Source organism: Pestalotiopsis fici (assembly GCF_000516985.1).
Source record: "Pestalotiopsis fici W106-1 unplaced genomic scaffold PFICI_Scf_1, whole genome shotgun sequence".
Lineage (NCBI taxonomy): Eukaryota > Fungi > Ascomycota > Sordariomycetes > Amphisphaeriales > Sporocadaceae > Pestalotiopsis > Pestalotiopsis fici.
Genome location: NW_006917091.1, coordinates 4,584,084 through 4,609,658, shown reverse-complemented (window position 1 = coordinate 4,609,658; position 25,575 = coordinate 4,584,084). Strand labels below are relative to the sequence as shown.

The following is a 25,575-nucleotide window of genomic DNA, read 5'->3' as shown; positions in this document are numbered from 1 at the left end:
AATAGAAGGGGGCAAAAGGGTGGCTAGTGTATAGAGTACAGCAAATCCCCTGAATCGCGTTCAACCCACCAACTTCTTCTTAATGGTTTGCGGCAGTTTGCGGCAGTTTGCGGCAATCCAGTCTTGATGGGGGCATACAAATTGCCCGTCGCCATGAGCCACTCGATTCTAGGTTGGAACCGAAATGCAGATAGATACACACAGATTTTTGACTACTTGCCGCAAGCAAAGCCCGCGGCAAACTTCTTTGCCAGTCTAACAGCGTCCTTGATGTCACTTGTTCTCCCCCCTTCTTGTTGCAGCGCAAACAACCCTCCTCCTCTAGCTGTACCTACTGATATGATGACTGTATCTAAACACCCCCAAAGAATCGCGTGGGGGAACATGGGATGGGATGGGATGGGATGGGATGGGATCGACGGCGGGACACATCCCGTCAGCCTCAGCGACGCACCGGTTCATATGACGATCTCTCTTGTCATTTCCTTCATGATTCTAGAAAAGACATGTAAACCTTCCCACCCACCCCGTTACCTTAGTCAAGGCTTAGGCTTGGCAGTCCACGAAATCCATCCACGCCAGCCCCCGTCCCGTCGTCAATAGTAGATGGATGAAGGTTGACTTTTGACAGGTAGGATCGTCATGCAACGAAACGTGTTTTTGAGCCAAGATCTGCCTAGTAGCCGCTCATCGTAATTGCCCAATCTTGTTTTCTACTGTCATACAATCTAGTTTTAGCTACTATTTGTTTTTATTTCTCTTATTAGCCATTATACTTATTGAATCTATTGAATGTTGAGATGGCTCGCTGTGACAATAGTAGAAGCGATTGACCCAGTTCATGTCCATACTTGTCCCGTCTTCTCCCTCGGAATTGACAGTAGCTTCTTGAAAGTGTCAAACGCAACATGATAGCGATCGCAATATGAGAGATCATATACGCTCTCATGGGCACCTGTATGTTTTGTTTTGCAAAGCGGATTGACGCGCACACCGCGGTTCAAACTTGTCAAGCATCAAACAGAAGAGCCATTCAAAAAGCAGAGTTTCAAATTATCTACTGTACATTGGAAGAACAGACTGAATTACCATTAGCCCCTGCTAAGAGACAAAGTGTATGGGTATCTGAAATTATCGAATGAACCAGCTTTTTCACCTCACGTAATGTACCAAGATTGTGCTGCTGCCTGGGGCCGATAGTATACTGTATTTGCCAACGATTGAGAATGAACGCAAACCACCGATGCCACTAACCATCGTGAATTCATATGCAATGATATATCGACTGAATCCTGGGTATCAGTCCTTGGTGTAGGAATGTCTGTATCAATAAAGGTCGAGCCGTGTGTCTACTTTACCCCAATCCGCCAGCTCTGTCTTTGTTTCCGGTGCTGTGACTTGGGAGCTTACGATGCTGATATGTAGGCCATTGATTGCATTCGGGTCCATATATGATCCATTCTGATGTAACACGAGGAATCCCAGGCTCTGTTTCAGAAAAGGGCCAACGTCCACGGGGTGCATACTGGGAAGGTTTCCTGAGATTACCAGCTCAGCCAGCACTGATGTCAGAGGGATGGTCCCGCCGACTTGGAGAGGTCCCAGACCGGCATGAGTGTGATGACCGCCTGCAAATATGCCCAGTGTTCCAATCGTGCCATTTGACATTTCAAACTTGCCAAAGTATTTGGGGGCATGACCGAGAAAGAGGTGAACGGTAAAGGATGCACCCAAAGCGAATTTATTGACATGAATATTGGCAATCCACTCTCTGTACACTCCGTCTGTGGTGACAAGATCCTCAGAAGACCTTTCCTGAAAGCGACGACCAAAGTTGGCTTGGGCTCCATGCACATTGTGCTTGGTGGGTGACAGTGTTGCAGGAGTGAAGTCAGTGTACAGTCTGTTGATGGCCGCGATCACGTCACTTCGATTTCCACTGACCACATCCGCATAGCTGTACCCAAACACCTTGTGGTCACGGACGTCGTCAGAATTCCAGAACTGTGTTTCGTTACGGTAGAAGGGCGTCAAGTCTGATAGAGAGGTTTGATTGTCTCCAGTTCTGATCGTCCTGGTCGGGAGTATGGCCTGTGTCGGCTCTAGCCACGATTCATTGTAGACCACCTGCCACATTGCAAACAGCCTGTCAATGTTTGCATGGTGCAGAAAGAAACAAGGGTCGAATGACGAGTACGCGATAATGGCCATGTGTCCAAAGTTGCCTCCGCACGTCAAGTGAACAGTATCATGGAGAGATTCAATCGAGTCGAAGCTCGAGTTGCTAGAGTCTGGAATCCACGCTTCATTGCTCCATTCACTATAGTTGCCAGAGGTCGCAAAGAGTGCGTAGAGTCGTTGCTGGATGGTGGGCAAATTCTTGCTGAAGGCCTGCGACACCCATTCGTTGTCCGACGTCGCATTTGGGCTCTGCAGCGGATTCGGTCTTCGCTTTGTCTCGTTCCAGTACATGAACTATGGCTCAATATCAGTATTTTCTAAATTCGTCCCAACTACTACGTAAAACCTACGGGGTATTCCTCAAAAATGCCAGGATTCAAGGGGTTGAAGACGTAACTGAAGAGGGGGTTGCTGATATTCTGTTTCCCGTTTGGACCATCAACTTCTATTTTCGATGAGCCCCAAAGAATAGAAGGAAAGACACTAGATCCGTTTGATGGCTTCATTGCCCAATCCCAATAGGGTATACGGAAAGTATCGGCTGCACGCTGAAAGGTCTCACGTTGCTCATCGGGATACCATGCCGCAATGGTCTGGACAATAGTGAAGAGAGTTTGCTGTTTACAGTTAATCAGTGAGGACCTGACCCATGGGCAACTGCTGCATACTAGATATAGTCGCCTCGTGGACCAGTGCTTACCTCAAAGAGGGCCAGATATGCGCGATGCCAAGGAGGAAAGAGGATAGACACGTGGGTACAGTATCCATTGGCCTTATTGCCAGGCAATGCTTTGACACCGCCGTAGTCTGCAAATGGTGCGCCGTGTATACCTTTTCATGAATCCCTTTAGTCATTGTACATGAGAAAACAAGGAAAAGAAGAGTGCTGACCTGCGATTGCGTACCAAGAAGCGGGATCGCTCTGGTTGAGCCACTGCATCCAGCTCAGGGCCAAGATATAGAGATTCCACTGCTCATGGTAGTCTTGAAGTTCGCGCAATTCTGGTCGAAGGGGAATGCTGCCATTATAGGCTATGGGCTGCACCAAAGCATTTTGTGAATCATTCTGGGAGATGTCGCGCTTTCCAATGGTTTCCTGCGCTGTAGGGCCATAGTCATAGCCTCGAGGCTCGTTGGCGGCCAGCAAGGGGCAAGAGAAAAGCCCAAGGAGAAGAAAGAGGTGGCGCCACAAGACCAACATTGTAAGTTGCCGAATCGAGGATCTGGGGTTCTTGTCGAGTAGCAAGTCCTTCGCCAAGATCGCACAACAACGCTGAAGCTGGAGTACACAGCGAGCCCAGACGCTGAGAGCGCACCTGGATAGTGATCAAAGTGCTGGCTGGTCGGCTTGCAGTGAGCAGCACAGGGAAGACGGCGAGAATGAGGAGATTAGATTAGTCTCGGGAAGTCGAAGCAGAGCCCCAAGCTGCCTGTAGCAGGTCAGACATCGATATCTGGAGGAGCAGATACAAATGGTCAGCTGAAGGCTCGGGGATGCCGAGAAGTCCGAAGAGGAGGCGGAGGACAAAGATCAATTAGAGGTAATCAACGGGCGAGGGGAGGGTCTCGTCTCGCACGAGTACGGGTAGACGCTGCCCTCAAGTGCTCCTCCCAAAAAGGAAAAGAATTGATCAAGTAAGACAAGTTTGAGGATGGACAAAATTATTCCACCTAGTGGTTTCGTGTGTGAGGGTCGAGAATTTTTCCGTTTGTTCATTTACCTGTTTGTCTTTGAGGGCAGGTGCAATGGTCACCGGCTTGTCGTTGATTCGTGAACTTCAAAACACCTCATGTAGGTATCGCCTTGCCAACCATCTGCACCTGCCCGGTTTGTTGATCACTGACCACGCCATTTCTGTGTTTGATGTTGATATTGTTCTTTGTTTTTCCCCTCTCTTTTCACATTCTCCAGGCACTCTTCCAAATATCTTGAATATGTTGGCTTCATGACTGGAGAATTATGCACCTTCCAAAGTCGAACCAGTATGGATGACTTTGAGTCTCGGTCTCATGACAGCTTCACCTACCATGTCACTAGTTCTCGGAGAAAATACAACTGCAAGGGCCAGCCGAGTTCAGGATTCCCCAATTTCTAATTATACAGTGCAGAGACAGAATACGTATGTTTCGCTGGCCACGGCTTCAGTCAGGAAGAACAAGGCTCTGTATCCCACGATATACCGCAGAACTTCAACCCAACTTCATGGATGTTGTGACACGCAGATCGTGAGGAACTGCGTACCGCTTCTCGGCCCTCGGTGATTAAGCCTGTTTGATTCAAATGAAGGGGTGCAATATCGGCTACGTGCAGAGCTGGAACTTGTGCGCCGGAAGGGAAACTGGATTTATTACACGCCAATGCAATTTCAATGTACGAATACGTTCTTCTGTGGCTTTCTACCAACAGGCCAAAGTGTTTAATGTAACTACTGTAACGACTACTGTGCGATAAACTCCTAACTCACAGATGTGGAATCATGACAGAGGGAAACCCGAACCAATTTTGAACTCCTTTCAATGCTTAAGTGACTCCAACATGCTGTTGCACAAAAGCTATGCGGCCGCTTCGAGAGCAGGCTGCGCTTTCTTGCCAGCCGCCTCAAGCGCATCCCAGGTGGTCTGTACAAGAGGGCCCTTGCGAGCAGCGTCCTTGGGGTCGACCCTGTACTTCAACTTGATACCCATGGCCGCAAGCTCGACATCGAGGTACTTCAAAGCACCAGGCACGGCCACCAAGGTGGTTTGGTCACCACCGACCCATTGGTTGCCCTGTCCATCCTCCCAGATCTCACCAGCCACCTTGCTCAGATCGGCGTCTTCTAGCTCATCGATGCGCGTGGCACAGTTTCTGCAACGCACGCTGCTGACTGTCTTCTTCTTCCCAACATAGGGAGACACCGTGGGCTGCATCGAGAGGAACGAACCACACTTGCGGCATATCCACGAGCGTGAGTAATCGGAACAGTTCATCAGGCGGTCCTGGAGCAGGAAGGCTGTACCGTGTGCCAGCAGTGCATCGCGTTCCATCTCTCCCACACGGATACCACCACCACGCTTTCTTCCCTTAATGGGCTGGCCCGTTGTTGGCACCACAGGGCCCGTTGTTCTGACTTGGTACTTGTCGTTCACCATGTGACGAAGACGTTGATAATAGACAACACCAATGTAGATGTCAGCCGCCAGTTCCTCACCAGTGATACCAGAGTACAATGGCTCATTTCCATGGTAGTTGTAGCCAGCCATCTTGAGCTGGTGCCCAAAGTAGTCGCCTGCCGTGTTCTGTTCGTCGAATCGGAAAGGCGTGGAGTCCTGGGCCAAGCCGTGAAGAGCACCGGCTTTGCCGGCCAAGGACTCGACAAACATACCAATGGTCATTCGCGACGGGAAAGCGTGAGGGTTAATGATGACATCAGGCTGGATTCCTGACTCCGAGAAGGGCATGTCGACGGCTGGCCACTTCTGCGAAGCAACACCCTTCTGTCCGTGACGAGATGAGAACTTGTCTCCGATAACAGGAGATCGAGGGATTCTCAGCTTGATGGAGATTGTCTGCATTGGCTCGTTGCCTGTCTCGCTACCAATGACTCGCACCTCCTCAATGAAAGCAACTTCAGTCTCTTTGTACTTTTCATAATGGGTGATGCCATCTCGGTTAACCAGGTTGCCGCTGTAATCAGCAGAGACAGTGTGCCATGCGCAGAGAATGTCGCCCTCTTGGATGCAGCGACCGACAAACGGGAGGCCATCCTCGTCAAGCTGTGTCCGCTCCCAACCCTTCTGAAGTGTGTTGGGCGCATGTCCGAAAAGCTTTGTTACATGCTTGGCGGACTTGGTACGATTCTCTTCCTTCAGAGTGATCTTTTTGGTTTTGTAGATCGTTCCGTGACCGAATCCTCGTTCATGTGCAGATTTGTTCAGAATCATGGCGTCGTCCATGTCGTAACCGGTGTACGAGATGACAGCTACTACAGCATTGGTTCCGTTCGGGAAGTTGTCGAAGCCGTAGGCGTTGTGGAGAGGAGATCTCACAATAGGGGTCTGGCCGGTCTGGAGGCGGTACATCTTGTTGTCTGTTCTGTATCGAAGGGACGTGCCTGGTGTTCCCATGGTTTGCTTACCCATCTGGCACTGGTACATGTTTCTCGGCGACTGGTTGAAGTCGGAAAAGGGCGTCATGTTGGCCAGAATGGATAGAATGTTGGTGGGATCAAACTCGACGTGTGTAGACTCTCCGGAAACGACTTCAGATTCGGTACAGGCAATCGACATGTAAGGTTGTTCGAGCGGGCCGACAAAGTCTTCCTGCTCAAGTGGGAGGTACTTGGTAGGACGGACCATACGAGCTGGCTCAGATGACATGAAGATACCAGGGTAGGTTCCACCATTCGATGCTGGGACAAAACCAACCTCCAAGTGCAACGGCACACCATGGGAACCCTCCACCTTCCAGTGGCGGAAAGTGTCTGCAATTCTCCTCGACTCTGCTGGCTTACACCAGCCGATGATTTTTCCATTCAGCATGACAACAACACTTTCAGAAGTGGCAGCAGAGGAAGTGTCAACGACTCCCAGCTCAGCTGCCAAGGCCGGGATTGCTGACGCATCAACGGAGCTGGTCATGATCTTACACTTGTGGGCAAGATGGTTGAGCAAACCACAGGGAGATCCATCAGGTGTGTGGACAGGACATAGGAATCCCCAGGACTCCGGAAGCAATTTTCGTACCGTGGTTGTCTTCAGCTGAGCGAAGAAGCTACCTCTGTGAACCATGCGGAAGTGGCTGATGAAACGCAAAAAGTTGAGCTTCTCGGCCACAACAGTGAAGCCGGATACTTGTTGCAGATCCAAGCCCGATGGACTGGAAAGGTTTCCGGTAGACAGGAAGTATTCAAGAAGGTTTCCGATGTTCTCGCTCATCTTTGTGAAGATTCGTGCTGGGAAGTCGTTCTGGAATTCTTGTGATGTAAACGTGCGACCGGGAAACCTTCGCCAGTATTCGCGTAGCGACAGACGCAACCCGCCAGAAATGAGCTCATCCAGGCGTTCCTTCAGAATCTGGCCGTAGAGGAAACCTCCCAGGAGAATTTCCTGATTCTGGACCGCATCAGGGTTATCAACGGCACAATCGCCCGCCACCAATGAATAGAGCTTGCGGATCATGAGAAGAATGAGGCGGAACTTGTCAGAGTCCTGTTCCTCGGTAACGTGTACATTTCCAAGATGGACAAGTACGATTTTCCGCAAAAATTCGGTTCCCACTTCATAGTTTGAGAGAGTTTCTGAAACACCCAAGACAGGCCTGAATTTCTCGCCAAGATAGGCCCTTGTCTGAGCTTTGGTGTAGATACCATATGCCTTGTACGTCCGCAGCAGGAGCTCGACTCGATCCGTAAGGAAGGTGTTCTGGATTCCCTTTGAGTCGGGTGAGCCCACGAGACCCTCGAAGATTTCCCGATCATTCGTTTCCACCAGAGCCTTGAGAATCATCATGGCGGGCACGAGGAACTCGGACTTTCTCCATGAAAATCGAAAGGTAATGTTTCCATCGTTCAGGTAGTGCAGAGTATTTGTCTGGGAGGTTTCGTCTGGTCGGACGGATCTCAGAATGATACCCTTGGAGGTGTAGGTCGGTCCTCGGTTCGCGAAACTTGGTCGGTCAATGGCCAGGGGGAAATTCCTTCTGTTCATGAGGAGAAGACGAATGATCTTCTCATTTCCATTCACGATAAAATAACCGCCCAGCTCTTCTGATTCCTCCTTGTTGGCGACCAATTGAGCGGGTGTGTTGTTTCTCAAGTGGCAGAATTTGGACTGTGTGCAGCATGTCAGTTGGGAGCTTTCTTCCCGGGCTATCATGGAATTCTCTCACCTTGACCATGATGGGAAGGTTTCCGATTTCTCGGGTGAACTCCTGCGGGTCGCCACCATTGATTCGGTATTCAAAGGTAGCAGAGAGCTTGCCACGGTACGTAGCATGTCTCTCTCTGCATTCGGCGGGCAGGATCTCTCGCTTTTTTGCAAATTTGTTGCTTGGCGGGACTTGAGATTTGAGGAGCTGTACGCTCTTGTATCTAATGCTCAACCGGTTCCTGCCGGCTGTTGACGTCCTGTCGTCGCCATCGAGGAGGACTCTGGTGCCAATGTCGGCGAGACCCCGTTGTAACAGGCCATCAGGCTCGAAGATAGCATCAAACGATTCGATGTGTGGGTTGACGGCAAGCTGCAAGAGCGGGTAGGCCGAGTGGTCTTTGGGTGGCTCGCGAAACAACTTCTCTCGGCGCAGGGTGTTGTATTCGTGATCCCATGTGGTCTTCGTCGCTGCAGGCGCCATTGTGGGCTGATGCAGCCGCCAAATGCGGCAAGCTGTTACGACAATGGACGGGATATTCTGACGGTGAGAACAATTCAAAGACTGTCAGCTTGGCGCCAGTACGGGGGCTGACAGTTCCCTCCAGCGGCCGAATTGAGTTTGGGGGGAAGAAGGCGAGGCTTAAAATTTGAGGTTATCGCAGCATGTTATCGAGGCTCCGTTGCAACCGACCCGAGAAAAAAAAAAGTTTCCTTATCGCGGCTAGGAAGTAGCTGATAAGCTATCCATTGCACTGCGCTAGTGGTGGGGATACTGGGATTATTCATTGATCATTGCAGCCCCGCCATAAATTGTAACAGCAAATCAATTCACTCAGAGGCCGATGCGAACCAAATCACCTCGTGTCACCGTAGACACCAAAATAGAAGCCTGTATTAGAGTTTCAGGGGATCTATATAATCATGTATGCTAGCAAGGATCGGGATAGGATGTGTATGATATAAATTTCGAGCTCTCGTGATGGTTTGTAGGCACTCTCCCCATGTTTTGCGACTTATAAAGTGGGCAGCCCCGCCGGCTTCTGGTGTGGGATTTACAAGATACAAATACATATTTGTTTTCGAGATTTCCCGGAACATGAAATATGGCCAGATATGCTGGCAGATATGGAGAACTTACTCCAGGCAGTTCAGCGTAGATTGTACAGGAGATGCATAGTGCTAGCGGAAAAGGTCATTGAACAAACTCTCGGATATTGGCACATTATGTATGCATGGCATATAGTTCTCCAGCGTGTCGGTTCCTGCAGGAATCACGAGTCTCCGAAGGCAAAGCAGGAAATGCCGTCCTGGAAAGAAACATACTCTTTTTTACTTTGTGTGTACATGTCAGGTGCTCGCCCTGGCTGTGCCGGGCTATATGCTTGTCATTTTTAGAAGATATTCCACTACACGAAGAGGCACAGAGAAGCGGGCAGAGCTGTAAGTGGCTTAAACGTCCAGGTTACTATTGCCAACAGGTCGAATCAAAATCATGGTACAGTGAGCGGTCTTGTGTTAGTGGCCGCTGCTACTGCAGCTTGGGGGAGATGTAGCGAGCATATCACGTAACGTTTTTTTTTTTTTTCAATCACAGCGTGAGTACCTACATTGAGGTACCTACCTTGAGCAAACGCTGCCGCCATCGCGGCTAGGTTATATACTAGATACCTATCTAGCCTCTTTTTCTTGTATGTTTGCATAGGATGGCCAACTGGTGCCGGCCTACCTAGGACCTCGATAGATTAGATAGGCGCTTCTTGTGGTATAGCTGGTTTATGCCCCTCTTCATCAACGTCCTGTTTTCTGTTGAGGCCGTTAGTCTCCGACCCGTAAGTACGAGGGGGTGGTTGGTTTGGTCCCAGTCGTCGTTCCCGTCGTCGTCGGCGGCGGCCTTGAAGTCAGGCATCATTGCAACACATTTTGAACACTTGAGGAAGCTTCTTGCGGCCCGTACTCCAGCTCAGCCCACCGATCCCAAGCAGCTTTGCCAGCCAGTCATTTTGGGAGGACGCACGCCGTACGACGTGCATCGCCGCGTGCAGGGCACAAGCATCTCGAAGCCCAATCTGCCCGCCGTGCAGGATACATCATCACCTACCTCCCCTTCCCACACTCCAGGATTTCTCATATTGCACGACCATACCTAACCTACCTACATCCATACCACATGCGTACATACATACATTACCTACATTGCATCGCTTCTCAACTACGTACATTGCCTTTGGGGTTAATGTAGGCAAGGTAGTCCAGGCAGGCAGGCTGGCAGGCAGACAGACAATCTTCGGGTCATCGGGTCTCTTGCTTCAGCCCACTTATTAGTATTCCCTACCTTTCTTTGCTTGCCGCATATTACCATTACCCTGCCTCAAAACGTCCGGGGCCCGGGTCTTCTCCAAGGAACATAATCCATCAGTAACCTACCATATTACATACCATCACCTCACCAGCTACAAACCGACTGCTGCTGCTGCTCTACTCGGTTCTGCTCTTTCTTGCGCTGCTCTGCTCACCGGATCACAGCTGCCAACGTCGCCGTTCTCCACCAAGCGGTCGGCCTGTGTTTCCTAGAGACAAGATTCATCGATCGCAAGATTGCACCACCGTGCTTTGAAGTGTTTCAACACTTGCTCTATCTTGTGCTACGTTCTTCTGATTGCTTCCCCCCCCCAGAGCAAGGGTAGTGGAGTCTACAGAGGACGGCGAGAACTCGACCAGGCTAGGACCATTTCTGCTCTCTCCGCCGTGTCCTGGCAAAGAAGAACTTGCTCGAATTATCATTTACTTGCAAAAGCAGAAGCCAATAGCTTCCCACTCTATTGACCAGTCGAGTGCTTTTATATACGGAATCCCGGATCCCAGCGAGAGCGGGAAGCCTCCACGCACACGATCTGCAAAAGACCCCCAAACGAGGGACCGCATCGGCTCTTAGCAACAGCGGCCAAATCTACTGCGCCCGGCTCTTGTAATCTCATCACAATTTGATCTGTGCAACTATTGCTGTATTTGCTATTACTTTGTCTCTTTATTTCCCGTACGAGGAAGACATTGGACCATTTAATATCGTCTAATCGGTGTCAGCGTCAATCAGCACAAGCTGCGCACTCTTCTCTCCGGTGCAGCACCACAGCTGCCTGCCTGTCTATTTTTTACACACCTTCTTCCCACGGTACCTACTTTACGTGGGCACCCAGGGCCGCACTCTACGTCAACCAAGCATCAGCGTCAATCGCAGCTTCAGTCGCTGCTCTACCCCAACTCGAAGGTCTCACGGGTCTCGACCCGCCGCGCGCCCCGTCTGCCGCCGCCGTCCCGCACTGTTCGTCTTGGACAAGGTCTCTCTGCGCTTGCAAGTTGGACCGCTGCTGGGGCCGGTAGAGATCAGGCGAATGAAACCCCGGTCACTCTAGCCGCTGCCTTCGTCCAAAGTGCAAGGTTCAAGCTCAATTCGCTTCCGCTTGATCACCACCCTTCCGAGGCACGGTGCGCTATACAGTTTTGCAAACCTCGTGGTGGGGACTGGACTGCCATTGCGACCCTCTGCGACTTGTGAGCTCCTCGAGGGCGTCACCGTTCATCCCACCTGCACAGCTCCATCATTCTGTACCTACCGGCGTCCCGTAGAGGTACTGTACCTACTTCACCTGACCTGCCTACATACCACATACATACTCGCACACACACGCCTGCTTCCCTTTCCTGGACCACCGGCCAGCCAGCCAGCCAGCCAGCTCGGTCTTGTCGCCAGGCGCAAGAATTGCTCCTGGTCCCAGCCTTGCACCCATTTGACCCGGCAAGCGCTACAAGTCTATCGTCATACGAAGCATTTTATTTCTCATGTCACCAGAGCTTCAGGAACCGAGCGCAACTATTTAACACCTTGTCTGAGAACCCCCCCGTCACATTGGATCTCGAGTTCCCCACTAGTCCTCTGACACCCTAGCCTTGCGCAACTTACAATCACAGACAGCTTGCGCAAAACCAAAAGTTCTTATTCACTTAGGTGCATCTCAAGAGTTTGCCACAACTAGCTACCATACGCTCAAGCATATCAAGCGTATTGCCAAAAATGGCGGGCCTTTTCCGGAAAATGTATGACTGGTTACTGCGAACCTTTTGGTAAGTAGTACGCGACCCGAGCGACAAAGCTGCCCAGCGCGGGGTTATAATTCTCACCGCCGCATTCGCTCCTTGCGTCCGCGTGCAAAAACATACTAGCCAGGGCGCTTTATTGGTGAATCAACGACTGATCTGTCCGTGTAGGGCGACCGAGATGGATGTGACTATGATCGGATTGCAAAATGCTGGCAAAACATCGCTGCTGCGCGTCTTGGCGGTAAGTCGCTTCGGCGGGTTCTGGAGCTACGTGTGAGATGCTGAGTCTTTTCTTGTGTTAGGGCGGAGAGTTCACGATCGAGTAAGCGCAACCACCTCTTTTGCTTCAACGCAGATGAAGGAAAACCCTCCTCTTCATGCTTGTTCTTCTTCATTTTTGGGGGAGCATGACTCGGTGGCCATGAGCTAACATTTCACAGTTCCATACCAACAGTTGGCTTCAACATGAAGAAGGTGACTCGTGGCCATGTGACCCTAAAGTGCTGGGATCTTGGTGGGCAACCTCGTTTTCGACCGATGTGGGAGCGTTACTGTCGCGGAGTAGACGCTATAGTATTCATTGTCGACATTGCAGACATCCAAGTCCTCGGCCAGGCCAAGGACGAGCTTCATGCTTTGATGTCGCATCCAAGCCTCGAAGGCATTCCTCTGCTCGTTCTGGGAAACAAATCTGATCTTCCGGAAAAGCTCAGTGTAGATGAGTTGATCGATGCCCTCTCATTGAAGAGCATAGGGAACCGCGAAGTCTCTTGCTACGGCATCAGCGCCAAGGAAGAGACCAACCTAGATGCCGTAGTCCAATGGCTCGTGAAGTTCTCCCGGTGAAGAGATGCTCTTTGCATTCTGAACCACCCGTACACTCGAGGGTGAAAACATTCAATCTCCAATCGGCAAGGGCGAAACGATCTTGGCCCGCATGCTGATCGATGTACTTTCTGGGGGGGCAAAGAGTTTGGCGACGATTTTACGAATACTGCCGGCACCCGGGATGCGAGGCAAACACGGGCGTGTTCCACGGCTGCTCATGATCGGGTATATATACAAATTCTCTCGCGAGCTGAAAATCCCAACTGAGGTTTTGCTGCAGCGTTAGTTGTAATCGGCGCTTGTGCGCCTTCGGTTCCTACGAATAACGTATTTTCTTTTAGATGGGTTTTCGGATTCGAGTCAGGGCCAGGCTGCATAATGTTGGCGTGGGTTGATACCACTTTTTCGAGTCGCGAGGGTTCTGGGAAGGGTTTGGCGGGCTGCTTAGCACCTATTTTCCCCATTATTTTCTTCTTTGGAGGGCTTCCCTAGAAGCTGGCTTCAGCTTCCGTGGCACTACTCAATGCCGAGCATTGGAAAGCGAGCATCAGTATCTGTAGGCGCAAATCTTGATGAGATAAATGATGACATAATGAGAGCCGGGTGTTAGTCTTCTTGTTCCCTGGGCGCGTCATTCGGGCCCCGGTGATGTTGAGACAGTGCATGACATTACATGCCCTCGCCTGATAGTAGATGAGAGCACGGGCTGGACGTGGAGCGCACACGGTGAAAATGAGCGCAACATGGGGTGGCGCCTCGAGTATAATGGCTGCTTGCTGTACGGCCGACACATTGAATGAAGCACGCTGAGAACCCGCCCCATACCAGGGAGAGCGATTTTGGAAAAGTCGAGGAAACCAAATAAAGAGTTGAGCAAAAGAAAGACCAAAAATGGCCGTCTTTTTTGTTTCTAGGGGGATGGTGACCAGGAAGAGCAGAGAAAAGAAAAGAGGTGGGAGAAAAAGCAGACAGAAGAAAGAAGACCATCTGAGAGCCTCCGGATGGGGGATACTACTACTTGAATGCTACACACAGACCACACTGATGCGGTGATGCGTTGGCAGAAGCGTCGTGATTTGATCCGCGGGCGCGCGGTGCTAGATTTGATGCGTTGTCAAGACATGGAGTGCAAGGCGTTGCAATTGGCTCGACAGGGCACGCAGAGTGGATTCCTCTGGGAGATCCTTCCAATCATCCACGTAAAAGAAGGTATCAGCTTGTACAGACCCGACTGGCCTTTTTTGCTGCCCTTCTCTCAGTCTCCTCCATCTTCTCTTTCCGCAATAATAGGCGCGCTACTTGGGCAATATAGTGGTATATTAAGTATATATGTGTGCGAAATTCAGGAATCCGGATAATTAATGGGAGTTGCATGTTAGTGCTGTGACGAATTGTGCTCTAGCTGCAGGTCTGCTTAGTTGGGTTCAAAAGAAACAAAAAAGGAAAAGAAAAAAGTCGGGATCCATGGGCTGCAATTCGATCTCGCAGGAAGGGCGCGAACTACTGTACAGAGTACACCACCTACTCACCTAGGTCCAGGTTATCTACGGGACTTGCTCGAAACCCCCCCAAAACCCAAATTCGAAGCGCACATTGCACACACTATTACCATGCCCGCAGGTCACACAGCCTATCACAAAGAGCGGAAAGCAGGGGAACACGAGATCGGAGATATTTGACGTGTTCGCGCAAAGCAGCAGTTGCATATGCAATGCGCTTTGTCGAATCATGTTACCAGAACCTGGGAACCCCCTACAGAGAGTACTTACCTGCCACTCTTCAACAAGTTCTCTTACACCACCTCAAGTAATTCTGCATGGCTCACGGCACATGGATTGCACGGCAAGTCTTTCTTAGCATCAGCAGCAGGCATTAGTATGTAGGAGGAGGAGCAGGAGGAGCAGCTACATCGTCATCATCATCATCATCATCACCATTGCCACGCGTGATGTTGTAGCAGTGTATACACATGAGGCACGGTAATGATTCACTAACTTTACATATCCTGAACTTGTCTTTCGCTACGTTTCCGCGGGTCTGCTGTTTCTTCTGGAGCCAGTGCAACAAGTCGACTGCCATACGAGACCGGCACTCGCCCCCAGTCTCTCCCAAATCACCGACCTAGGTGTTTACTGAACGCCCAAATAGTACAGATTACTGGCCAAGAGGTATGTCCGTCATATGGCGCTGTGTTGAGAAATGCTGGACTAGGGTCGAGGCACACTTTCCAGAACCATGCCATGAGTGAGTGGCTCGGATATCCACATGATACGCTATTCTCAGTTCCTGGTTACTGTGTAGAGGTGGGAGTTCTCCATGTTATTGTAATCCAATGTACGATATACATTGGCTACCAGGGCCATGGTAAAGGATCGTAATGATTTCCTTTTCCCTCCTTGTCTTCTTCCATCGCTTTCGCATTCATCGCGCACTATCTCATGATGAGTAGGTAGATATTTAATGATGTTGGTGCCAAAAAATCACTGCTCATACCTAAGATGATGAACGAGGTAGCATGGGGAACAACGTATACGCCATTTGGACTTTTACACAAATACTAGTATGTACATGTAATCAGCAGCTCCTACAGTTAGCCAATAGTGCCCCGGGCGGGGGCGTGGAACAAGGCGCACGTCAGAATGATCACCCACTTATTCAGGGCTTGATGGATCAATTGATCGTTGCAAAGCCTGGGCCATCAGTGACCTACCCAGTACGTTTGCTAGTTATGGTATTACCGCTTTGGGGCATGCAAGTCCGAAGGAGCCTAATGGATGTTCACGATACAAATCATACGACTGTTCGGTAGATGCAAAAATGTACGCAAATGGCTGAGTCATACCATAAGCTGAGCTATGCTGGACTCTGACCACGTCGAAAGATTACACTATCAAGGCCGCACAAGGCCAAAACAGCCCACCGAGGAACAGCAAAACCCGGTTATCCGAGGGAGTGTCTAGTGTTGCGTGTCGGGCTCAATCGTATCCGACGTTTCCAAACGACGAGGCAACACTAATGTATGGTAGATCAGGCATTAGTCAATCGGACGAAAGCTGGGTAAGTAACTAAGGCTGCAGCTATAGCTCATAAACTGGGGATTGATTGATATAGAGCTACAAATGGGTATCATCATGCAATAGCTATGTCTGTCTGCGTATTGAGCAGCAACAGGTGATAGGTTGGCTGAATAGCTGTCAAACCAGATAGCGAAAGGCTATTACAAGAATTTGGAATGCGATCGTTGTGTTAGCAGCAAAAGTTTGACCACACAGCGAGTGTATTGTGTCGCCCTATCGTCGTCAGCATGCTCAGCCACTCCATCCACGCGACCTCCTCAGCACTTGGGCACAAAACCCAAGCAGCAGCCAGCTAGAAGGTGCTAGCAAATACGTCAATCGAATACGCTCTTCCATTCTTACTGATCATGGACAAAGGAAAATCAATGGCACGAGGTAATGACCCCTCTCTTGCCTCTAGCCAAGGAATGCTAAGACGATTCTGCACAAAAGGCCAAGCTTCCAGTCTGCACTGCACAGCCACCTGGAATTTGAAATGTTTGGATTGGTTTTAGGCGTGGAAAAGACGGGGGAATCTTGGAATCGCCACGCCACTGCCCCATGAGCGCCCCGGCAATACGGCAGCGGATCCCAGTGTAGAAGACTCACCTATCAGTCTGCTAGGCATTTCACCAAGAAAAGACGTAAAAAGAGACCATCATTCCGGTTCTTGTGCCAGCTTCTGGCTATTTTAGCTCGTCCTCTCATGCTGTTGTAACCTCTTTACACCGTGATACTGTAACTCCCTACAAAATCGCCCGGTGCAACCATAATAACCTGTAGCGTCGCATTCACAGACTCTACGTCAGTCATTCATACTGCTTAGGTGTAATCGACGTCACCAAAAGCATCGACCTCGTAAGGTTCCGATCCTCTTTAAGCTTCATAGCTGCCTACCTACTGCCCACCGGCTGCCTCCGAAATTATTGTCTGCTTGTCGTCCGTGCCGCAAAACACCAAGCCAAAACTTTTCCGCATCCTCCCAATCTGAAAAGGGAGTCATCGGTTTTGTTTCTTTACAACCAAATAGTGTCAAGCCATTTGACAATTCTTCTTCTCCCAATCACACGCGCCTGCCGCCTGTAACACCGACATGGCGCCAACAGACTCAACGTCGCTCTTGAGCGCGCGCCTCTACTACAATGATGGATACTACCATCACTCGAACTGGTATTACTACGGTCGCTGGATCTTTGCCGCCGTTGTCATTGTCGCAGTGGTATTCCTCTTCTTCATATGGGCGTAAGTGACCCTCCATTCCCCCCCCCCTTCTTCAACCCGCGCGCTTAAGGGCGTTCCGCTGGGGGGCGCTTTTCGTCGCAACACGCGAGTATAGATTCATATATGCTGACATGTACCCCTGCAGTTGCATCAACTCGCGCCGCCGCCGTAGACGCGGTCTCAAGCCCATGTACGGAACCGGCTGGATGGCCAACGGCCAGCAGAACTACCAGAACAATCCCAACGGCTACTACCAGAACGCCCCGCCCGCTTATGGTGCACCTCAGGGCCAGTCGTATCCGATGCAGAACCAGTACACGGGCAACACCTTCAACCCCAACGACGGCTATTACGGCCAGCACGAGGGTGTCCAGCAGCCCAAGGACGCGCACGCTCCTGTCCACAATAACAACACTGCTGCGACTGGCGACTACGCTCCTCCTCCAGGCCCGCCGCCCCCGGGCAACAAGCCTACCTACTAAATACGAAAGTGGTAGGAGTCGGCGTCGGTCTTGTATGATTGGAACGGAGAAAGTGTTTGATATTGGCCGATAGTTGCCATGAATGAGAAACCGAATTGACGGAGAGTTTGGATGGAGACATGGATGATATACCCCCAACAACGAGGCATCACAAAAACTTGACAATCATTATGGCGTTTGAAGCTTTTACTTGGATTTTTCTACTTTCAAAGGGATCAGAGAGCATGCGTTTGCCTACCGTCCTTTCAGAGAGCCTATACATAATGATATTATTACTCTTCATCACCTAAGTACCTACTCGCTTATGCATGGCAATGTGACAAAATGTTGGCAAATCTAATACATTGACAACTTGGCGCGTCGAGCTTAAAATCCCTTGTGACTTACGTTTGACAGCCAAACCATTCAATGCTCAAACTCAACATGAACAAAAAGAAAAGACAAGAGGTCAAAAAAATTGTTTTGCTCTGAGAGCCAGTTGGTTTCCAAAGATTATTATTATATTTTGCAATCCGTGAACAGATTTGCAAATCATATAGCATTGTTGAAATGCCATGTAACAGAAGCAGGACACTAAAGGGTCCAGGCAGACTGCAGAGGGGCCAAGTAGACGTCAAGTCAAGTTGAGTAGCAGGCTGAGCCGTGCATGTATGTAAAGTGTCAAGAAGAGTCTGTTGTCAAGAAGTGTCTGTCAATGACACAAGAATGAGTCTCAAGCCGTAGTCTGACGAGCTAGACCACTCTGCCATGTTGGTTCAAGAGTGGATTACCTTCGGGGTAGCTGTCTGTGCTGTTTCCCCGAAGGCGAAAGCAAGACGGATTATTTTCATTTATTAGGTCTTCTTTCTGATCAAGGGAGACAAGAAAGCAAATCATGGCTTGGAGGGCTTGAATGTCTTGAGTGGGCTGGCAGAGATAGCCAAGAATTAGACGACATGGAAGCTAGAATCACTTTGGGAAATGTGTCTCGGGACGGGACAATGCATATTATGACCAGTCGAATCACCGCCCAGGTAAGGGGTCCTTTGACTGACCGAGTATTCTCTTGAATATCTTCTTGTATAGTATTTTGTCATCATTGCCATGCTTTGAACTGCTACAACTGAGTTCATAAATCCCAACACCGATGTTAATAGGATAACTCAGCACATATGATCTTTTGCCATGAGACTAGATCATATATGACTTGTCACATCATGAGTATTTAATATTACTAGAGCTATATTGGCCATCGCCAAGTAACCCAAGAATCTCAAATATTCTCTGACGACCATAGAGAAGCTAATATTATCTTCTTCAAGCATCAGCAAGTCGACTGTAACAGTTCCTGGCAGCCATTCTTGAGTTGGAGGTTACATCTTCCACATATATAATGTTACTCATAAGCGAGTGTGTAATTCTGCTTACTCGTTGACTTTGCTTGGAAATCTTGATCAACAGCCAAGAAGATGGACTCCAAGGCTCATGCCTATTGATATTGCTTTGTAACTCTGGTATTTGAGAATATGATAGCTAAACCGACTATATGCCTGGGTTAAACCCCATTCGCATGATTTGACACTCTCATGATTCCGGTTCGGCTCCATCTTTTACTTTAGGGAATGTCCTTGATTATAATACTAATTCTTTATTACCGGTTATAATCATGTTGTCCACACCCTATTCTTTGTACTGGCAATTACCTGGCCGTCTACAGTCTCATTCTTATTATCGGCAATTGCCTCATCGTCCATACCTTCATTATCAGTATGGGCAACTACCTCGTCGCCTAGCTTCTCATTATCAGTATTGGCAATACCTTGTCGTCCACAGATTCAGTTTCTATAAAAGGTAATTGCCGCATCGTCTACGTTCTTATTATCACAGTAGGCAATTGCCTCGTCGTCCACATTCTCATTGTCATTATGGGCAATTACCTCGTCGCCCATAGGTTCATTTTCATAGCAGGCAACTGCCTCGTCGTCCACATCTTCCATGCGAGCCAGAACCTCATCGTCGATCACGTCCTCATCGTTGGCCAGAAGTTCACGACAGCCGTCAGCTGCCCAGCCTACCTGTCGCTCTCTAGGGGCTGCCACGACTACAAAGAACTTCACAGACCCCCGTCAGCTGGCCAGCCTACCTGTCGTCCTCTAGGTGCTGTGGAAACCAGAAATGCGGATCCTTTTGGCTTGCAAACAGCCAACTGGCACAATCAGCCCGCAAATTTTTCTTTATTTATTGAGGCCATCGTGGGACCCGGTCCTTGTTTGTGATTATTCCAACCCCATCGCACCCCAAGGTCTTCACACTTCTGGACTTGTCCACACAACTGAAGCCACAAATCAAAAATCACCACTTCCACTCCCACTTCTATCACTCTTCCACAAAAGTCCATGACTTTTCCACACAAGTCAACCACTCTTCTACAGATCCATCACTCCTTTGCAAGAAACGCACTTCCCAAGTTCAAGGTCCCAGTCCCAAGAGCTACAAGTCTTCAAGCTCCGACTCAACTCCACTCCGTTTCCCCTGTCACTCAACAGCCTTTTGGCAAGATTCTTCAGAAACACACATTAGCAGCAAATCACCCCATTCACGCTGACAGCTGCTCAAGAAGCAGTCACTGAGCGACCCATTGGATCAGAAGGTCATCATCAATTCCCATTGCCCAGATGCATCGTCTTCTCCTCACCTTCAAGGCACCCCCCTCCCAGAACAGCAATGGACTGCAAGCAACCTGCCCGACCGCGAGAGCCCCAGTAAGTGATTTTGCGCAGTATTTTCTTCATTTTGCAGTTCTTCCACCTCTCAACTTGCCCGTTTGACCATTGTGGGGTCTCCTGGCGTCTGGAACTTTTCCGTCTGATCAAACTTGATCCGTCCCATCACACTTCTCGTCCGATTATTCCTCCACCCAACTCCTTTTCCCACGTCCAGCAATCCTCTCGCCTTTCCGACTTGTCTTCTTTACTTAAGTCCCTCCTCCATTCTACATTTGTCATTACCCCGCTGCTCCATCTCTTCAATCCATCACACACCTTCTTCCACCAACATCTCCTCCAACAAACACCTCACCCAGCCAGCAACTCTTCCAATCAGTATCACTTCACTTCTATCCAGCATCTCGTCCATCCCGTTCTTGTTCTTTCCATGGAGCTGTTCCATCAGTACCATCCTCGAATCAATAAGCGTGACTTCTACCAGCAATACTGGTTGCGCGGGTAGAAATCTGCTTGCTTGAGCCATGACCCATCTCACCCATCACATCCAACCACTCCATCCTTCCATCATCTACTTGACATCCAACAACACCATATCATCAAGTCAGACTCGTCCCATGGCAAGAATTCGTCCATCCTCCAACGCCCGCCCCATCTCACGATTCCGTCCCAATTTACTTGATGACTCTCGTGAGGAGACCACCGTGGAATCCATCGTGGGTGATACTGACCACGCGAGTGATCAACAGTGAGGAAGAGTTGCAATCACCGCCGAAGCTTTCCTCGCTTCACGAGCTGCTTGGAAGATCCGAAAAGTCTGTTCCCAGACAGAAAGTCATCTACCCCGCTACTTCCATTACAAGTAAGTAATTCTCCATTTTCCCTTTCCAAGTTGGTATGCCATCAAGAATCGTGTATCAACACAGGTTTGTCGGCTTCACAGTTTGAGCACCTTGGAGTTGTCTCTTGCAAAACCAGAGCTTTACTAACACCGGTTTCCATGAGCAGCGACCACATCTTCGTTTACGGAATGCCTTCATCAATGGCAAAGATCACGTCGATCGCTCTACCTATGCTGAGCTGTTCCAACTAGAGTTGTGTGATTTGTGAGACCAGGGAACTTTTCCAACGGTCACATTAAATCATCTGCTACAGCTTTCGCAAGCTCTACTAGCACTTAAGGTCTCTACACTAGCATGCCAGACACAATCATAACGCTTGCGACATCTCAGCATGCAGCTGCCCTCATTAGTAAGTACGGTGAACTTCGTTTTTTCATCATCGTGGATCCATTCCCCCCCTCCCCCCCCTTTTTTTTTTTTCCCTCTCTCGCCAGAGCGTTCTTCCAGGTTCTTTGGAGAGAAATTTTAACCAGATATTCATCTGATATACACCATATTTATCAAAGAAACTCGCTGACGTTGTGTGTCTTTAGTGTCCAATCCTTCGAGAGCTACAAAACGGCAGACATGAGATTGAGATGTTTGCCCCCGACCCGCACTACCCATCCTGAGATGTCAAGTTGCTGAGATCGTTCAGTCATGGCTGATGGCATCTCATGATTCAATGAGTCAACCATTGCTCTCTTAGTCAGTCACCCCTCTCTTGCGACATCATGTTCATCTATAAGCCACAATTTCAATTGGCGAATCGGACAATGTTGATGTTCGCTCGGCTTGTTCACTTGAAACCAGCTCTATTATCACTTAGAGTCTATCGGACAGCAGGCAATCGACCACTACAACACCTCCCGGTCTCCACAACATTGACAATACCGGCTGTTTGAGCAGTCTATTGGAATACCCCTTCTCTGTCACCACTATGTGTGTCATGGTGGTACACTATCATGATCAGAGTGTCCACTTCTGTGCTGCCTGCCAAGAGCGCAGCCAGGCCTGCTGTACCCCCCTTCCCTAAAAAAAAAAAAAAAAACAGATGACACAGCCGTCTGCCCAGGCACGTTGATCTCGCGTGCGCTGAGTTGTCTTCAAATTCATGAGTGACAAAATGGCATGTCTTATGGATTCAACATGGCATCTTGGGCGCTCATTGAGCCTCCCCTGCAACGACACTTGCAAATACTTGAGGATGGGACGAAGGCGCTCCTCCGGGAGGCCCTCTCAGTTGGTGTGGTTAAGAGTTCGTCACAGACGTCTCCCCTCCGCCTCCTCAAGCGACACAGTACGCTGTGCCTTTCAGGTACGTCTTGTCTCATCGGCTTCCAACTATTCGTCATTTCATCCATCTCAAAATGTCATACCTTTTGCAAGAGTTCATTCACTGACCCATTTTCAGGTAGCATCACTACCAGCCGCACCAGCAGCCACACCACTGCTGAGCCTACTGCTTTGGCAGTGGCTGCTGCTTGGGAGGGCGCCTTCGATGACGCCATGGACGAGTGGATGCAGGAGCAGGTCTACATCGAGGCCGATGAAGCTTCACCGCCGCCGAGGCGCAGGTGGCTGAGGCCAAGGATGCTGCTCCTGTCCTTCCCAGCCCGTCTGACCTGGCTAAAACCGCTCAGCTGCTCGTTTCTGCCGTCGAGAATGACGATTCGTTTGAGTTTCGAAACTCTATTCGCCGCCTGCTTGGGCGCTTTCAGGAGCTCCCCCTCCCTCCCATATCCTCTCTCCAATTCTTGCTTTTCCTCTGTGGGTCATAAAGCAATGGAAGAGTGGCAGAATTCTTGATGAGATCATCTGGTCTCCCCCGGCTGGTGTCCGCGCCGCCCCCCCTAATGGGACCGGACGAGCCCTTCGGTCTCGAGGCTCGTCCGCTGGATCGTCGCATCCAACCGGTCGTCGATCGTTCAGGTCGACAACGTGGCCATAGTGGGCGACGATAAGGAAGACGCAGCTTCCCTAGCTCGTCCTAGTGAGCGAATTTCCGGTGTCGACGGGATGATCCAGTTCCGTTTTGCACAAGGATCGCCTGAGAAGGAGGTAAGCTTCGACAAGGAGTTGAAGACGGTTATAAAACCGCCCAAGACAATTCTTGGCTGGCACGGCAGCAGCCTCGTGAACTGGCATAGTATTATCCGCAACGGCTTGGATTTCAAAGTTATTGCGAACGGGCGAGCATTGCTCCCCCTCCAGGAAGGTGTCTCGTGCACCGCCCCCAGGAGTCCGGCGTCTCATGGGATGAGCACTGCTCCCCCTGGTGGCTTTATGCTGACCAAAATGAGAGCGCTCGGAACTACCAATATCTGAAGGCGACCATGCCAGACCAGAATGCGTCTCATGAGAGCCCAGGACGAATCGTCGTTGTGATTGCTGGTAGGTGGCCACTGTCTTTTACAGAAATCACATGCTTGAAGATGCTAACGCAATGCAGGAAAAAACAACGAGCATGCCAATATCTCTCAAGAATACTGTGTCTTGGGAGAGTATCAGGTGACGGATCTGTGGCTGGAGAATTTTCCCGACTCTGGCTCGGTACAAGCTTCTAAAGCTGTGGCCTCTTGGATGGTGAGGCTGGAAGCCGAGTTCAACAAGTCATCATGGGCTGAGCATTGCTCCCCCCCTCCTAAATGGTGAGGCTTGAAAAAGTCGAATTCAATGAACCATCATGGGATGAGCATTGCTCCCTCCCCCGGTCATGAAGTTCGCAATCTCATTCGCAAGGGTTTGTGAGTATATCCCTGCTATTACCTATTGGCTGTCTCAATTAGATCTTCTGCTAATATTCCTGTATGTGGTGAAGCCAACATCAACGATCGGCCCGTTCACATCGTCCACGACTACGTGCCCGACGCACGTAATGCCATCCTCCAGGCATTTCACGAATATCAGTGATCTGAAACGTGAAAAAAAAAAAGAAAAGAAAAGAGAAAAAAAACGGGGTAGCCTTTCGCGGTCATCAGTTATAACGAATTCGTGCCCTTCGAGCTCGTCTACTCACCGTTCTACACTGGCCCTGGTAGACAGCCGGGAAGATCAAGATTTTCGTTCGGGGATATGGATGGTAAGCAAAGATTTGATCGAAACCAGTGATGTCTTTGGCTGACTGATGTCAATTTTCAGATGGCTACAATCCATTGACAGAGAGACGAGCTCCGATTATGCGTACGTCGTGCCGAGTCCCCAAGGAGCTTCCAAACACGGGTTGAGCATTGCTACCCCTTTGCTGGAATTTTCCAGTAGCCAATCAGCCCTCGCTGAGGCCCGTATGAACTCGGCTTTTACACAGCCGACGGGCAACTTCGTCAGCGAGATGAGAGTGAAGAGGTCGACTCCTTCAGGGGGTACGTCGCCTCCCCAGCTAAAAATTCTCTAGCTGACAAGCGCAAGATTCTTCCCGGCTCAGTCCGATCATCAATGTACTAAGATGAACAAATAGAGACCACTAGGATAGATCCCGGGTCCGATGACCCCAAGGAGACCTGTCCGCCTTTGAGCGGCCTCAAACAGCACCAGACCTTGAGGGCATTTATGCTGGCCACTGGCCGCACCCCACGACTGTAATGGCAAGCCCCATTTGCCACTTGGAGGCAATGATGGTTGTATCTGCCCACGGCATCATCCGCGAGCTGCCCATGGGCGGCTCCTGTGCCACCAAGGTCCGTCAGAGACGCCTCGGGTCGACTCCTTGAGTCCCCATGCTCTGATAAGAGGAGAAACTCATGTCAGAAGGGGGCTTCGACAGCGACCATGATTGCTCTGCGCAATATGATTGCCTTCTTGGCCACCGCTGTCCATTGTGTCGGCGTCGGCATCTTCGCCCATCCTGGCGAGGACATTGAGCTTGTGAACCACAAGGCTGCCGTTCACAAGGCCACCTTGATGGTTGCTCACGCTGCCATCTCTCGCTGCGACGACGCCCCCGCTGCTCTGCTACTCAAGCAGAATGCCATTTTTCGCCGCTATGGATTGACTGATGCTCTCCAGTACGAGAACTCGCTAGGACGTTTCAGCAGGAAGCAAAGCTTGGTAGAAACCAATGATGTCTTTGGTTGTAGTACTGCTACACCCGCTCTGGTCGATCCATGTGGATGGTGACAGAATATTGTGTCGGTCGTAGCTCTGCTACACCCTCTTTGGTCATCCCATGTGGATGGTGACAGAATATTGCGCCGGTCGTAGCACTGCTACACCCCAACGCATGGGATGAGCATTGCTCCCCCTCATGGTAACTCGATGGATGAAGGGTACCCGGCCTCTG

At 50.0% G+C, this 25,575-nt stretch overlaps 6 protein-coding genes across 6 annotated transcripts; 4 read left to right on the top strand and 2 right to left on the bottom strand.

Annotated features, from left to right (window-relative positions):
- Positions 1–1,326: 1,326 nt before the first annotated feature.
- PFICI_01382 (uncharacterized protein) lies at positions 1,327–3,382 on the bottom strand (the record flags this gene model as incomplete). Its single annotated transcript, XM_007829963.1, has 4 exons — positions 1,327–2,475; positions 2,532–2,798; positions 2,882–3,012; positions 3,073–3,382. 4 exons carry the CDS (start codon positions 3,380–3,382, stop codon positions 1,327–1,329), a joined length of 1,857 nt encoding a protein of 618 aa, XP_007828154.1.
- Positions 3,383–4,734: 1,352 nt separating this feature from the next.
- Positions 4,735–8,512, bottom strand: PFICI_01381 (DNA-directed RNA polymerase I subunit RPA2; the record flags this gene model as incomplete). Its single annotated transcript, XM_007829962.1, has 2 exons — positions 4,735–7,992; positions 8,051–8,512. The coding sequence occupies 2 exons, from the start codon at positions 8,510–8,512 to the stop codon at positions 4,735–4,737; spliced, it is 3,720 nt and encodes a 1,239-aa protein (XP_007828153.1).
- An 8,591-nt stretch (positions 8,513–17,103) lies between these two features.
- PFICI_01380 (uncharacterized protein) lies at positions 17,104–17,713 on the top strand (the record flags this gene model as incomplete). The annotated part of the gene is made up of 2 exons (XM_007829961.1): positions 17,104–17,252; positions 17,377–17,713. The coding sequence occupies 2 exons, from the start codon at positions 17,104–17,106 to the stop codon at positions 17,711–17,713; spliced, it is 486 nt and encodes a 161-aa protein (XP_007828152.1).
- Positions 17,714–22,445: 4,732 nt separating this feature from the next.
- On the top strand, positions 22,446–23,105 carry PFICI_01379 (uncharacterized protein; the record flags this gene model as incomplete). The annotated part of the gene is made up of 2 exons (XM_007829960.1): positions 22,446–22,614; positions 22,711–23,105. The coding sequence occupies 2 exons, from the start codon at positions 22,446–22,448 to the stop codon at positions 23,103–23,105; spliced, it is 564 nt and encodes a 187-aa protein (XP_007828151.1).
- A 527-nt stretch (positions 23,106–23,632) lies between these two features.
- PFICI_01378 (uncharacterized protein) lies at positions 23,633–23,951 on the top strand (the record flags this gene model as incomplete). The annotated part of the gene is made up of 2 exons (XM_007829959.1): positions 23,633–23,690; positions 23,749–23,951. 2 exons carry the CDS (start codon positions 23,633–23,635, stop codon positions 23,949–23,951), a joined length of 261 nt encoding a protein of 86 aa, XP_007828150.1.
- A 1,131-nt stretch (positions 23,952–25,082) lies between these two features.
- Positions 25,083–25,412, top strand: PFICI_01377 (uncharacterized protein; the record flags this gene model as incomplete). The annotated part of the gene is made up of 1 exon (XM_007829958.1): positions 25,083–25,412. One exon carries the CDS (start codon positions 25,083–25,085, stop codon positions 25,410–25,412), a length of 330 nt encoding a protein of 109 aa, XP_007828149.1.
- Between the last annotated feature and the right edge of the window lie 163 nt (positions 25,413–25,575).